This window comes from Crocodylus porosus, unplaced genomic scaffold (genome assembly GCF_001723895.1).
Source record: "Crocodylus porosus isolate Cpor-Errol unplaced genomic scaffold, CroPor_comp1, whole genome shotgun sequence".
Taxonomy (NCBI): domain Eukaryota; kingdom Metazoa; phylum Chordata; order Crocodylia; family Crocodylidae; genus Crocodylus; species Crocodylus porosus.
This window is the reverse complement of record NW_017728949.1, coordinates 6,604,299-6,618,216: the sequence shown is the minus strand read 5'-3', so window position 1 is coordinate 6,618,216 and position 13,918 is coordinate 6,604,299. Positions and strand designations below refer to the sequence as shown.

The 13,918-nt window shown below is 41.2% G+C and overlaps 1 protein-coding gene across 1 annotated transcript in view; it reads left to right on the top strand.

Annotated features, from left to right (window-relative positions):
* The window catches only part of MDH1B (malate dehydrogenase 1B), a 24,927-nt gene extending 11,608 nt beyond the window's left edge, over nt 1-13,319 (top strand). The window contains exons 3-11 of the mRNA XM_019554447.1: nt 1,098-1,232; nt 1,401-1,543; nt 2,605-3,107; nt 4,672-4,813; nt 5,875-6,038; nt 7,334-7,473; nt 10,176-10,227; nt 10,594-10,668; nt 12,889-13,319. Of these exons, the coding sequence (XP_019409992.1) occupies nt 1,098-1,232; nt 1,401-1,543; nt 2,605-3,107; nt 4,672-4,813; nt 5,875-6,038; nt 7,334-7,473; nt 10,176-10,227; nt 10,594-10,668; nt 12,889-12,971 (1,437 nt within the window). The 3' untranslated portion in view covers nt 12,972-13,319. The remainder of the gene's footprint in view (nt 1-1,097; nt 1,233-1,400; nt 1,544-2,604; nt 3,108-4,671; nt 4,814-5,874; nt 6,039-7,333; nt 7,474-10,175; nt 10,228-10,593; nt 10,669-12,888) is intronic.
* Nucleotides 13,320-13,918: the final 599 nt, after the last annotated feature.

Genomic DNA, 13,918 nt, shown 5'->3' with positions numbered 1-13,918 from the left:
CACTGATGAAGATGTTGAACAGTGCGGGCCCGAGGACCGAGCCCTGCGGAACCCCACTGCCCACGTCCTTCCAGGTTGAGAAGGACCCATCATGCTCAATTACATTCAAAGTAAATCAATCTGAATCGACTGCCTAGGAATCTGGGTTGTCAAATTGTAAGACTGCTTATAAGATCAATGCGATTTCTGCTAAAGTTTGTAATAACTAATTAAATTCCATCACCATGCATTTAAAAAAAATCTAGCTTAGTAAATAATAGCTGTAGTTATATAGATACAAGTTAAAAAATACCTTTTTCTTAAATAAAGAGCTACAGAAAATAACAAAGCAGTTCTGTCAGTGCATCTGCAAACCAGCTTGCAGTAGGCGTTTAAAAACTATATAAACAGTAATAAAATTAATCTGAATCTAGAGACCTAATAATCAAAAGGGTTATCAAAAAGACAATGGAAGAAGACAGTTATCTATTTCAAATTCTAGTATATTCAAGTGGATTCTCTTACAAAACAGTTGCAACTCTTGGATTTAATTTCCTTTATTATCAAACCAGTTTACTGCTGATAGCCATCTAAGGTAATGTAGTATGTTATTAGAAAAAAAATCGCAGTAGTGCCTCATAAAACAGTCAGTTCTATAAGAAAGGATTTACTAATCTCATTGCCCCTTATATTTAAGCACCATAAACAACTTTAATGCTGAGACATCACCTCTATCGTCTACCGTCATGTGAGGCCAAATAGAAATCCTGAATTGATTCATGTTTTAAAATGGTCTCTTGGCACTGCATCTTGCTGCTTGTAGTATTACTAAGCCAACTAAGCGATATTTTTATAACAGTATGGCCAAAGAGAAGCAAATAAGTGAATTTCCTCTCTTGTTAATTAATTTCTTGCACAATACGTTCCAGACATCTAGTTGGTAGCATTCCCCTGCCTTACATACATTTGTATTTGGGAGGTTTTGGAAAGATCTTGTCATTATGCATTTGGAAAATAATCAGTATTTTTAGAAATACTAAAATGTTACTAGCTGTAATATTTAAATATCGCATTATCGTATGTGAAAAAAAATTGTGTTTTGGATTTGTTGCATGCAGCAGTGGCTTCATGATATCTGTGAAAAGAATGGATGGAAACACAAATGCTCTCCAATTGTTTGGAGAGAATTGTTGGACCGTGGAGGGAAAGGCCTACTTCTAGGAGGATTTAATGATTTTCTGGAGCATGCCCAGGTAACAAGTTTCTTTCAGTAAGCACCAAGAATTTATATCTTACATTCTTTTATGCATTCCTTTTTATCCCTTGCTCTTTTTTCAGATGTAAAATGAAATAATAGGCAGTGAAGCTTAGTTGTGTTTGGGCCCCCTTCTAATTACTGATCACACTCTCTTGATCTTTAGCATTACTACGGCATCACCTCAGACTTGCTAAGTGAAGAGATGCTGCAAATTGGTGAGGAGAACTTGCAGACTCACATACAAATGGAGAAAGAGGAGGAAGAACGAAAAAGTCTTATCAATCCTTTGCAGGTCTGGATCAGCAGGTAAGAGAGGGAACAGAATCTGCAGAGTAGAGTTTCACTCAGCTTTAGAAGAGTGCGTTCCTCAGACAATATTGGTTTCCCATCGCTGATAAGCTGTACTGAGGCTTGCATATGAATTCATATACATTTTGATTTGGTTTATAGAAACACATATTTTATAAATGATTTGTATTCTTTCTTCTAATTTTCTTGTCAACTTACAGTACATTAAAACAGAAACTTTTGATGGTTCAAAGTATAATATAAACATTCCGTTATTACAAAACATTCATGTGAACCATTTCTTTAAAAATGCTATAGGTAAAGCATGAAATTGTTCAAATCTTTGCTGATTTGTTTAATTGGATTAGGTTCTGTTTGTAAGTAAGCACTCAGTAGATACTGAAGAAAGAATTATTACCTTGGTTGCAGCTTGACAGCAAATAAAGGTGAAAAAAACTTGGAGACACTGCCTTACTAAATTTAGCCCCCATATTACCCCCAAAAAAGCAAACTCTGAAAAAAATAGAAAACACAGATGAAAATGTATAAAGGTACTAGTGAGCATATTTGCATAAATAAATTAATAACACTTCCTTGTAATGTCTGCAATCCAGAAAATGCAGCATTATGCTAATGCATGAATAAAAATTAAATGGACTGTAAGTAAAGAGATACTGACCATCTTTTTACATACTCCACTGTGAGGAAAATGCAAAATAAGAAGGAAGCAGTTTGGAAGTATAAATTAGACCTCCAAAAGTCTTGTATTTTTATTAATCCCTGGTATTATTAGTTATACGCCTAGGATAATTTGTTAGGTTTTTAAGCATACTTTTTAACCTGGCAGTTTCCCTTTAAGGATGTAGGGTGGAAAAATCTTTAAGCAAAGGGAAACTTGAGCTGTATTAATTTTTAACATGCTGGCATGAAAACAGATCCAGAAATGACAGGGCCTAATAGACCATTTGAACATTAATCAGCTACGAGACAAAGTTCTATATTATCTATTTTTATAATACATAAATTTGGCAGCATTTACTGTTTAACAGAGACTTTCCATATCTAAATTTTTTCATTAGTGCATCAGCTCCTGCCTGCTACCATCTGATCCCGCTTTTGGCAAATGGAGAAGTGTTTGGGATTACAACAGAAATCAGCATCCATCTGCTTGATAGATATAACTGCAAAGAAGTTCTTTGTGGTACTGTGATGGAGGCTCAAGATTTGGCATACCCCCTCCTCCGCAGTGTTTCAATGCACGTTGAATTAGATGAGGCCTTTCTTCAAGCTGATGTTATCATTTTGCTTGATGATATCCTTCTTGAACGTGATACAACATCCTTTGAAAATTGCATTAGGCAGGTGAATGAGCTATGTAAGGTGTATGGTCCCCTGATTGAAAAGAATGCCAAGAGTGGGGTCAGAATTGTTGTGGCAGGAAAAACTTTTGTGAACCTAAAGGCATTAATGATTATGACACATGCCCCATCCATTAACCCTGGGAATATTATTGCCCTGGCAATGTTACTGGAAAGTGCAGCTAAAGCCATGCTGGCCAGGAAACTGAATATGAATTCAGCAGGTAAGTGATACGTATTTGTTTACTGTAACACAGATGACCATGTGGGAATCATGGAGGACAGAATTCTGCTTGACACTTGACATTCTAAAACATGTATTTTCATAGCAGGGTGCAACTGGAGTACATATAAAAATACAAGCATAGTGAGTGCACTCAGTTGCAAAGGATCAGTATGGGCCTGCATTGAGACTGCATAGCTAAGTGCAAACAATCAAAAAGCCCGAGGCTGAATCAATTCAGTCTTTGCAGGTTAGTCTAATCCAGGCACAGCTGGTGAACTCAGACTGGTGGGGTGGGTGGAGTGGCATATGGGATGACCCAGCCAGCTGCAAACCACCTCTCCCCCTGCCCCCACCTACACTCCTGGCTGGCTGCAAACCATCCTCCCCTGCTTCCATGCGATGTTCTACCCGCCCCACCACTCTGAGTTCACCAGCCATGCCTGATTTAATCTGCATAGATTGAACCAATAAGAAAGTGAGCAGACATTCACTTTTGGTTCCAGAAGTGCAGCCACATGCCTGCAGTGGCCCAGGCCAGAAGCCGTGGGGGACGAGGGGTGCTAAAACATGCCTCCCTGCTCTGTTAGAGCAGACAGCTTTGGCCAAGGCTAGGCTGCACACCCTGCCAGGGCGGGACTGTGGGGGAGATGCAAGGCATCCTGGGATGCTGGGAGACTAAGAGTTAACTTGAATCTGGAGGGGATCTGGGACAGACATTCAATAAACCGATTTTACCTAAATCAGTTAAGTCTAATACTACATCCATCCAGGTTTATCTTAAACTGGTTTCACTCATTTTGAAGTGGTTTATGTGCATTGAATTTCTGTTGTATTACAGAGTTGAATCAGTTTCTGATCTCTTTTACTAATTGTGTGTAATTTCTGTCCCTACCCCATGTGTATTTCTACAGCTGCAATCATGGTATATGCCTGTGCATGAATATGATTTTATTCATGCTAACATTTATACTCTGCTTTATCATTCTGGCACATTCACAATATTTTAAATATGCTAAGCAAGCTTCAGAACTGCATAGTACAAATTAGGAACTTAAACCCCAACAGTCTATTGTGTAGTAAGGTTCCTTGTTAGGGACTATATTCCCAGGAGAGCATACTGGAAATCACATTTAACAGAAATTGGTGATCAGTGGTAGGTCTAGGCATTACAGGACCTAATAAAAAGGGAAAGGTAATGGTTAATATGCTGAATAGTTTATTAACTGCTTATTTGGGAAAATCACCATGCATCAAAGTGGTTTGATTTCTTTTTTTTTAATGTTTTTACAGGCCACCATTTAGACAGTCTGGTTTTGTGCATCTGAGGCTTTATAAGAAACATTGCCAAGTGTTTGCAAGTTGGCTTGATTTGTTATCCAATAATTTAAATATGCACTATGATTACTCAAATGTATAAAGTAGCACCAATGTTTTCACATATTATGACAGACAAAGCGTTTTCTGCAACTTTGAGATTAAATTACTTTCTTTGTAAGTATTTGGTGTTGTAAAATTGCCTAGCTTTCTGTACATTGATCTGTATATATGCTGTTCTGTTACAGGGATTAAAGATGTGATTGTCTGGGGTAACATCACTGGTAGTAGCTACATTGATTTGTCTAATGCAAAGGTTTACCGATATGACAGTGCTATCTGGGGTCCACCTAGCTTTTCACGCCCTTTGCTGGACATGATATATGATAGGTACAGTAAAGCTATATTCTTCATGGTGAGATCTTATATACCAGCTGTTTTCTTTTCTTCATCCATATCAGCCTGTGGTCTCTCACAAACATAAAAATCTTGTGTTTCTTTGTTTACTTCTTTACTTCTCAGCGAAGTACTGAAAGGACAGAATCAACTTGAAATAGTTCCTAAAAATGAGTTTAAAATAGTTTCAAGCACTATGCATATCTTGGACATTTGGGGCCACAGGGATTATTTGTTTTACAGTGATTTGTCCCTCTATATTAAAGCATTTTTTCTCTCTCATCATCCTCTGACAGGCTCATAAAAACAACAGAAGTTGAGTGAGTGCTAGATTTTCACAGGGATTTAGATACCTAAAGAAGCAGATAGGTGCCAAGTGGGATTTTCAAAAGAACTAAGGTGAAGTACATGTTTAACCTATTTTGACACTTTAAAATCCCACTAGACATGTGAATGCCTGTTTAGGTCCCTAAATTCCTTTAATGATATGAGCTCAAGTGACTGGTACCATCAAGTTAACAAAAAAAAAAAAGCCCTTCTAAAGAAATGGTACACTCAGATGCAGATAACATGTTCCCAAAGAGAACAGTAAGGATATGGGAGAGATGTTGCAAATCCAGAATATTCCCCAAGCTGTCTCCATCTTCCCTTACTAAGTCCCTGAAGGCAGATAATTAGAGTGAAAGCTCTTTGAGGCAAGCAACTTTATTTGGATTTATGTACGGTGCCTCCTATAATGGGATATTGGTCCATGACTGGGTCTCCTTAATGCTATCACAGTGTAGTTAACCATTAATAATAATGGTGACACAGTAATGTAGGCACGTGAATAAGTGGTCCCATGTTCATAGGTAATGAGCACTTGCCCTTTTCTTTTTGAAAAACCAGGACACCTGTATAGGTGCTCCTATCTAGGACTTTCAGTATTTCACTTCAGCATCCATATTTTAATCAATCCATACTAATGTCTTCTACCGTTTCAGTTCTTATTTACTCTAAGACATGACCTGAATTTCAGTTTTCTTTAATGTTGACCTCTCCTTTCTTAATGGCAGCAAGTGGCTCCATTCAGAATTTGTGACTGCCCTGAGTTCACTGAATTCCCGGGAATATCACTGTGTAGGCATGTCACCTGCGCATGTAATAGCCACTATACTGAGATACTGGTACCAAGATTCTCCTCCTAGGGAGATTGTCTCTGTAGGAGTGCTAAGTGAAGGTAAGTCTCTGTTTTTAGTTTATAAATTATTGAAAGATTTTTCTTTGCTCTGTTGGTTCCTTCAGTAAGTCATTTTTATCAAAATATTTATTTCAGCAATTAAAAAAAAATCATGATATACTCTGAGACTAAGTGTTTCCAAATCTAAGAAATTGTGCAACCAGGGATCCTAAAATGTGACATGCAGGCCTTGAGTAATTGTAACTTTAGAGGTTAATCATGTCTTGTGGGTTTTTTTCCCCTTCCCTTCCTCTATTTCAAATGCCTTTCTGCAGTGTTTCGTATAAAGAAAAGTACTTATGTCTGGCCTGCATTTTAAGAGAATGCCTGTTTTTGTGATTTTGCATGTGTATGCCTTTAGAAATATTTTCATAAGAGCCATTAAAGCATAGCTCTAAATAAGGGACTTTCCATATCCTGTTTGAAGGGGTACAACAATTTTAGATACTTCAAACTGAAACCTAAAGTTATAGCACGCAATTCTTTGTATTGTAAACTGAGAAGGGCAGAAATCTCTTTGTCTTCATTACGATTCATGGGTGGACCTAGGATTTGGTAAAGGCAGGGGTATGTGACAAGCATCTGGTGCTGCAGGGCAGGCATACCATGCTGTAGGAGCAGCAGCAAGGGAATTCTTTTGAAGTCTCCAAATCAGGTAAAATTGCACCCTGCCTCTTGGCACCCCCTTTCTTCTCCCTTTGTGCTTGGTGGCACCCTCTCACCCCTTCCATTTCTCCCTCCCCTCCCCTCCCCTTGCTGCTGCTGCCAGTGCCCCTGCTGTCCCTGGTTGCTCCTATCCCACTCCAGCTGGGCTTCACAGGGAGCTAGGTCAGTCACAGCACTCACCATGGGCAGGTTACCCCTTTTGAGCCTACTTCTGGGGTGACAGAGAACATCCGGGGGGGTTGGACAAGGAGGAGGAATCTGCCTGCTGCCACTCTCTTCAGCTCAGCCCAGCTCCCCGCACAGTCCAACAGCAGCAGGGAAACTAGGGGCAATGACAGCAATGTGCGGAGGAGGGGAGGAATGGGAAGGAAAGAGACATGACTCTAACCACAAAAGAAAAGGGGAGGCGGCATTCTTACCTGCTTTTGGGATCTTAAAGTCCTTGACTGCTACTGTCATAGTGTAGTCTTAAAGAAGGGTGCAGCTGTGATACTGTACCCTCTTTAGATCTGCTCCCATTAGGGTTTTGTCCGGCAGGACAACATAGTATTTGAACATATCACTGCTAGGTAGCAGTGCTTTATTCAGAAAGAAAAGCAAGCTTTGTGGGATTTTTCCCTTTTCTTTAGGTCAGTTTTGTATCCCTGAAGGTATTGTTTTCTCTATGCCTGTGAGTTTCCAGAATGGAACCTGGGAGGTCATTACTGAAACTGAAATCAATGAAAAAACTCAAGAAATTATGGATTGTTTAGCCTATGATCTGATACAGGTGAGGTCTTCTTCACTCTAACATTATTTCCACTCCCTCATCTTTGGGTGCATGATATGACACAGCTTTATACCAGGGGCAGGCAACGTTTTTGGCCAGTGCCAAAAAACCCAATGTCTACCTTTGTTGTGGAGTCCGTGACCCCTTGCAGAGCCGCTCCCAAAGACATAGAGTCGCTGTCAGTCTCAAATTTTATTCAGCATGCTGGACACCCCAAGCAAGCTCAGAGGCCCCGAATAAAACTCTTAGAGGCAATTTATAGTTTACAGTCAAGATGCGCGCACAGGTAGGAATTTTCCACTGTGATAGATAACAAGGTATCAGGCCAGTTTGAGAGACCCCTAGTTGGTTAAAACTGTTTTTTGTGGCTACGTGCTTGTTTTGGAGTGCTGGCTAATACGGAGGGGGCTACATCCTTGATTGCTTCAGACTTCAAGGCGACTAGGATTTAGTCATTCTGGAGTCTTATCAGGCTGTGTCCTTGAAGTGCTGAGTCTGCTTTGTAGTTAATTTCTACAATATTATCTACGGTCTTGATAGTTAATTTCTACACCTTGTAAGGTGCTAGAGTGCCAGCGTGCCAGAAAAATAAAACCGGGGCAGGGGGAACACGGCAAGATGCACTGTATATTAATTTAGTTACTAATCATAAACATTGCATTTTTTGTTACAGTAAATATGAGGTTTTCTAAAAATTCTAAACCTGGTGACAAAACTTCATATACTACCTTGGTTCTTGTGTATTTTTTGTTAAGCATGTTGTGATGAGGGAGGGAAGAGAGAGAGAAAAGAGAAAGAACAGAGAGAGAGAGAAAGGAAAGGAGAGGAGAGAAAAAAGAAAGAAGAGAGGAAAAAAATGGAGAGAAAAAGGGGAGAAGAAAAAGAGGGAAAGAGAAAAAGAGAAAAGGAAACAAAAAGGGGAGAAAGAAGAGAGAGAGAGAAATAAAAAAAGGAATGAAAAAATAGGGGAGAAAAGAAAACAAAAGGAGAGAGAAAAAGAAGAGAGAAATAAAATGAAAAAGAGAAAGAAGGTGTGCCCCTTACTGCTCACGTCTCCCACCACTACCGGCTGTAGCTCAGGCCTGCTGGTCCAAAGCAGTGTCTGGCGGAAGGAGGCAGTGACATGCCAAAAGTAGCCACCAGGGCTGGGGCACTTGGGGCTCCCCAATGGTCCTGGAGCAGAGGAAGGCCAGGGCTGGGAGGGAGGGCCCAGCCAGAGGTCGGGCAGACAGACACTCCATCCCACCTAGGCAGGGGTAGCAATGGGACACTGAGTATACCTGGGCAGGGTCCAGACAGCACAGGGAGAAGTAGGCATGGGGGAGGCGCTGCGAGCAGGCCAGCCCAGCCAGGCACTTGGGAAGGCAGGAGCTGGAGGAGAGCGGGAACTGAGCAGGAGGCGGGGGCTGTCTTAGAGTGTGCAGGGAGGCTGAGTCCAGTGACCTGCCCTGGCCAAGTGGCATCCCCTCACAGGCAGGGCAGCTGAGCCCCATCCCTGCAGAGCTGCACAGGCTGGGTCCCTCCTCAGGTACCACTGGGCACCCCTGCCTGCAGTGGCTCGAAGCTGTGAAGCCCTGGGGCAGCCACACTTCCCACCCAGCCCCTGCCTTCCCAAGGGGCCAGTCAGGCTGGCCTGCCCACAACACCTCCTCCCACGCCTGCTTCTCCCTGAACTGCCCAAACTCTGCCACAAGCTCCCAGCCCCGGTGCTGCGCACCCTGGTGCTCCATCCACCTAGGTGAGATGGAGCGTTTGTCTGCCCGAGCCGGGCCCAGGACTCGCCCACCTGCAGGAAGCCTCCAGTGCAGCAGCCCTGTGGGCTGGAGCGTGCGGCTCAGGGACACGGGGCAGAGTCAGCAGAACGTAGACTGCATCCCTGCCTGTCTTCTCCTGACTCCACCCCGGTGCCTGCCATGGTGCTGGGACCTGTGGCTGCTCCAGAAAGCCTAGAGCAGCAACTAAAAAATAAAAATATTTTAAACAATTTCCTCGCCTGCCTCCTGCTGTGCCAGGGAAAATGTCTCCGTGTGCCACTAATTGGCATGCGTGCTGGGGGTTACTTATCCCTGCTTTAGACACACCGGCCCGCAGCTAGATTCCAAAGGTGAAACCTCTATAAAATGATAATACACAAAAGATATAGTACATTAGCACTACAATCTATGTATACTCTGCTGTATAAAGTCTCTTCTTTGCATGTCAGATATGGATTAATATAAGTTAATGGGCATTTAGCTGTTCAGTTGCCCAATTAGCGCATGATAAATATTAGTTTACAGTCTAAATACACTGTATTATTGAAAATACAGGATTTCTGCACTGAGCTTGTATGCATTTCATACTGCACAGGACAGAAATTGTCTCAGTTCTCCAGTAGCATTTTAAGTGGCCAATTTAGCCATTTTGGCATTCCTAGTGAGTAGGGAATGCTCGGATGTTGCCTATGCAAATAATGAAAGCTGGATTCTTTTACAACCTGGGATTTCTCATTGAAGACACAATAAGTCAGCAGTTTATTGTTTCGAATAAAGGCGGTCATTTTAGAAATATTAAAATGCGATAGAAAGACTGATCTCAACTACGATCATCACACAGCTACTCATTTTTAGTCATGTTAGCATACATGGAGTATCATCATAAGAACATATTTTAAGTTTGTACTAGGAACAGTTTGTGATTATAAATCTCTCCTTTTCATGCAGGAAAAACAAGTTGCATTAGGAGAAATACAAAAAATGCAACCATACAAAAAAGGTAAAACCATTCATAAGCAATATTAGTATAAAGCTGTGTCGAATAATAGCGGACAGAAAATAAGGTTTTGAGAAAGGACAATAAAAACAATGGGTAGTTCATTTTATTATCTTTCTATTCTTTTATTACATGCAAAACCTCTTACCACGTAAAGATGAGTCATGACTATTAATAGAAAACAACATTTGCAATATGCCTTGGTATGTTTTTGATGCTATAGTAATATGCCTTTTGGCCTCTTCCTTAACTACGTGTTGCTTAAAAAAAAAAAAAAGGAAAAATGAACAGAATCTGAAGTGCAATAAAAGCTGTCATAAATGTGAACCTCAATCTGGTTTTTTTGTTTTTTGTTTTTTTTTTTTACAGAAGTTGACACTTCATTCAATATCTTTAGTCTGCTAGACAATCTGGAAGAAGAAAAGGTTGAAAAGCCTAGAGAAGGTAGGGTAATACAAGTATATCTAACAATATTCAAAATTATCTGAGGGAAAGAAATCTCAGTATTTCAGTGAGCTGTCTTTTCATTTTCAACAATAGATTTGATATACCAGCTCTAAGCTATTGATCCACTTTAAAACACAATTCAAAGATTACCCTGATAAACTGCATAGCCACATACAATAGTTCTGTCACAATGTCAGGTTTTCTGTAGCCATCACAATACCATAGTCTTTCCAATCTACTACAAGGTCAAGTCATCTTCTAAGTCTCCTTATGCTTCCTTTTCCTACCGGTTCTGCTACTTGAGTTGCCTGGCCTGTTACTGCAGAAGGGTATATCAAGGAAGGAAGAAGGATCACAGATCAAAATAATAGCATTTTACTGACTTTAAAAGTGTGTGTGTTCTTGATTTTATCCCTTTTCCCATTAGTGCTTTCTCTCTCTCTCCTTTTATCACCCACTTTTCTTAATTGCATTTCATGTTTTCTTATTAATTGTGTCACAGAGCACTTAGATGCCCTGCACCTTTAAAGGGCTGAAACCGCTAGGGAGAGAGCCCTAGCAGTCAGTAGGGAGCCCCAGCTGCGGGTTACCAGGGCAGCCAGAACGAGGTAGTGGGCCCACACCTGCCAGCGGTCAGCTGACCAGAAGGGGCAGGGCCTGGCTCATATATAAACTCTAGGGCTGAGGCCCGGAGGGCAGTAGCCCTCCTAGAGTGAGTGAAGGGAAGAGGCCTGACTGCAAGTGTAGCTTCTGGTACTGTTGAGGGACAGAGCATGCCCTGTGTGGCTCCAAATATGTTATAGCCAGGCAGCTTGAGTTTATGTTATAGCCCTGGGGCTTGCAGGTTGATTTCTGTTTATAAGACCGGTGGTTTGAGCGAGACTATTTGGGGAAGGAGGAGGCCTCACTGGGGGGCCCACTGCAGCCTGGGGACCCCGGTGCCAGGGAGGGCATGGCATTTGGGGGTGCACAGACCCCGGCGCCAGAGACGGCGCGGCAACAGGGCTGCAGAGAGCCCAGAAAGAGGACAAGAGGGCCAATTACAGCAAGGCCTAGACAGGACAATGTTTGTGCCGTCTGGGAGGTTTGGAGCATGGTAAATGGGTGGTTGGAGCTATGCATATAGTCCATAAGGCTGGGGTGTCCTGTGACATCTATTTTGAAGCGGGACCCACAAGGGGTCCAGGATTCCACGGGGTTCAGAGAGTTCATCAAACAGTGTCCAAGAGGACTTAAAGGCAGCCTCCCTATACTATAAGTCCATCAAGATGTGGCGGGCAAGAACTGAGGGTGCCCAGCAGGCTGAATTAGCATGGTCGAGGGGCCTTGGGGGTAACATGGCCATCCTTGGGGACCCTGTCCCACAACAAATCCTTTTAAGACTTTTCTCTGAATCTTATCTTGGTTTTTTCCATCCCTTTCTGACTTTTCCACCTCCTATCATCATTTCTGTTTGTTTCATCTGTCTCTCTTTTCCTGCACCCTTTTCATTTCCACTTTTTTTTTTCCTGTTTCCTCAGTTCCTCATATCTCCATTTTCTGTGGTGCTGTATGCATCACCTATTCCATTTCTTCCCTTTCTCCAGTCCCTCTGTTTTTCTTTTTTTCCCCCTAAATTGCTCCCCTTCTCCTCAAGTTTCTTTGGATTTCTCTCCTTCTTGATCATATATATTTTTCCCCCTGTAAACTTTTCCTTTCCCCGCCCCCCATCCCATCTAGATTTTTATACTCAGACACAGGAAGAAGAGGTAGAAAGTATCTCTAGATTGAGGAGTGCAGTTCCCCATCTCCAATGAGCTCATGGGTATTTCCTGGGTTTTCACTGTGTGCCAAGAGTCCTAAGGATGCACCTTTGATATGTGCATCAATATTCTGTGATCCTCACTGATGCTTCCAGAGGTAGACTTCGAGCGAGACAGGACTCCCTGCTTGACTGCCACCTTGCTCATTGCACTGCTTTTCTGCTAAGCAATCTCATTCAGCTGTGACAAGAGAGACCACATTGGTGTTCAGCAGAAGAGCAACTACTCAGTTGTGGCTTAAAACCACTTGAATAATAGAGGCCCTTTCAAGTCTTGTTTCCCCATCACTTTGGGTCTTGTGGGTCTTAACATTAGATGATATTAGCATCAAGCCCCATATTTCATGCCTCCATTTATTTAAAGCTAAAGCGGTACATGCATCCAAAATACTGACTTTTTTTTTTCTTTGTTACAGAACTGGAAACCTTATCCAGTGGTTCACATCAGTCAGAGACCTTTGAAGGAGAAACAAATCCAAACATCCCAGATGTAGAATAAGAAATGTTTTTAATATTAACTTATTCAACAAATGCTGAAGTTTTATTACGTGATTTATTTCATCCAAAGAGCATGAGGAAGAAAAAAATATAAACTCTCACCAAGGGTCTGCCAGGACATCTAATTAGGAACTACTGTATATTGGCTATGGTGAAAAGAAATGTCACAAGATACTCTGTAACCTTTTTTTCCTTGCTTGCTTTTGCTCCAGACATCTTTTCTCACAATTACCCTGTGTGCCTCTCTGCATATTGCTTTCCTTATGAACACTATAATCTATAAACCATTAGCTTCATTTTCTAATTAATGCATGTTGTTAACCCATAAAACAAACTTGAGCCATCACAACTCATGCAGCATAAAAATCACCAGAATGAAAACCTTATGTTTAAAAATGGGTAGCCTAGTTGCTTGGAAACCTGCCTGAGAGTTCTGCTCATGGATCTTACACTTGTCAGTCTGTTGTCTTTAACAAGTCACATAAACTAGCATTTTCAAAAGCATACATGGGTATACAGGTCTCTCCACATGTAGAACTGGGAAGTTTTCAATGATATTTTTTCCATCAAAGATGCTTATTTGTCTAAACCAAAACTATTCATAAGAAAGGGACAATTTTAATCAATTTCCCCATGTCAACATCTTTACAACAAAAACACTCAATTTTTTAGGCTGAAAAAGCTTTTCACTCTGAAATTTAAATTGCTCCATAATAAAATGTAAACCAAATCAAAACATTTTGCAGAGTATCAAAATGACAGTTTCATTTGACCTGATCTTAGCTCTGGGAGTTCAGTTTAGCCTAAATCATCAATTCAGCATTAATGTTATCCATTATATTCTGAAAATTGACAGTAAAAATGGCACCCTTATAACAATATGGCTGTACACATAACAGAAAAAGTACTTATTCTCAGTAGTGACAAATACATTATTAGCCCTGCAGA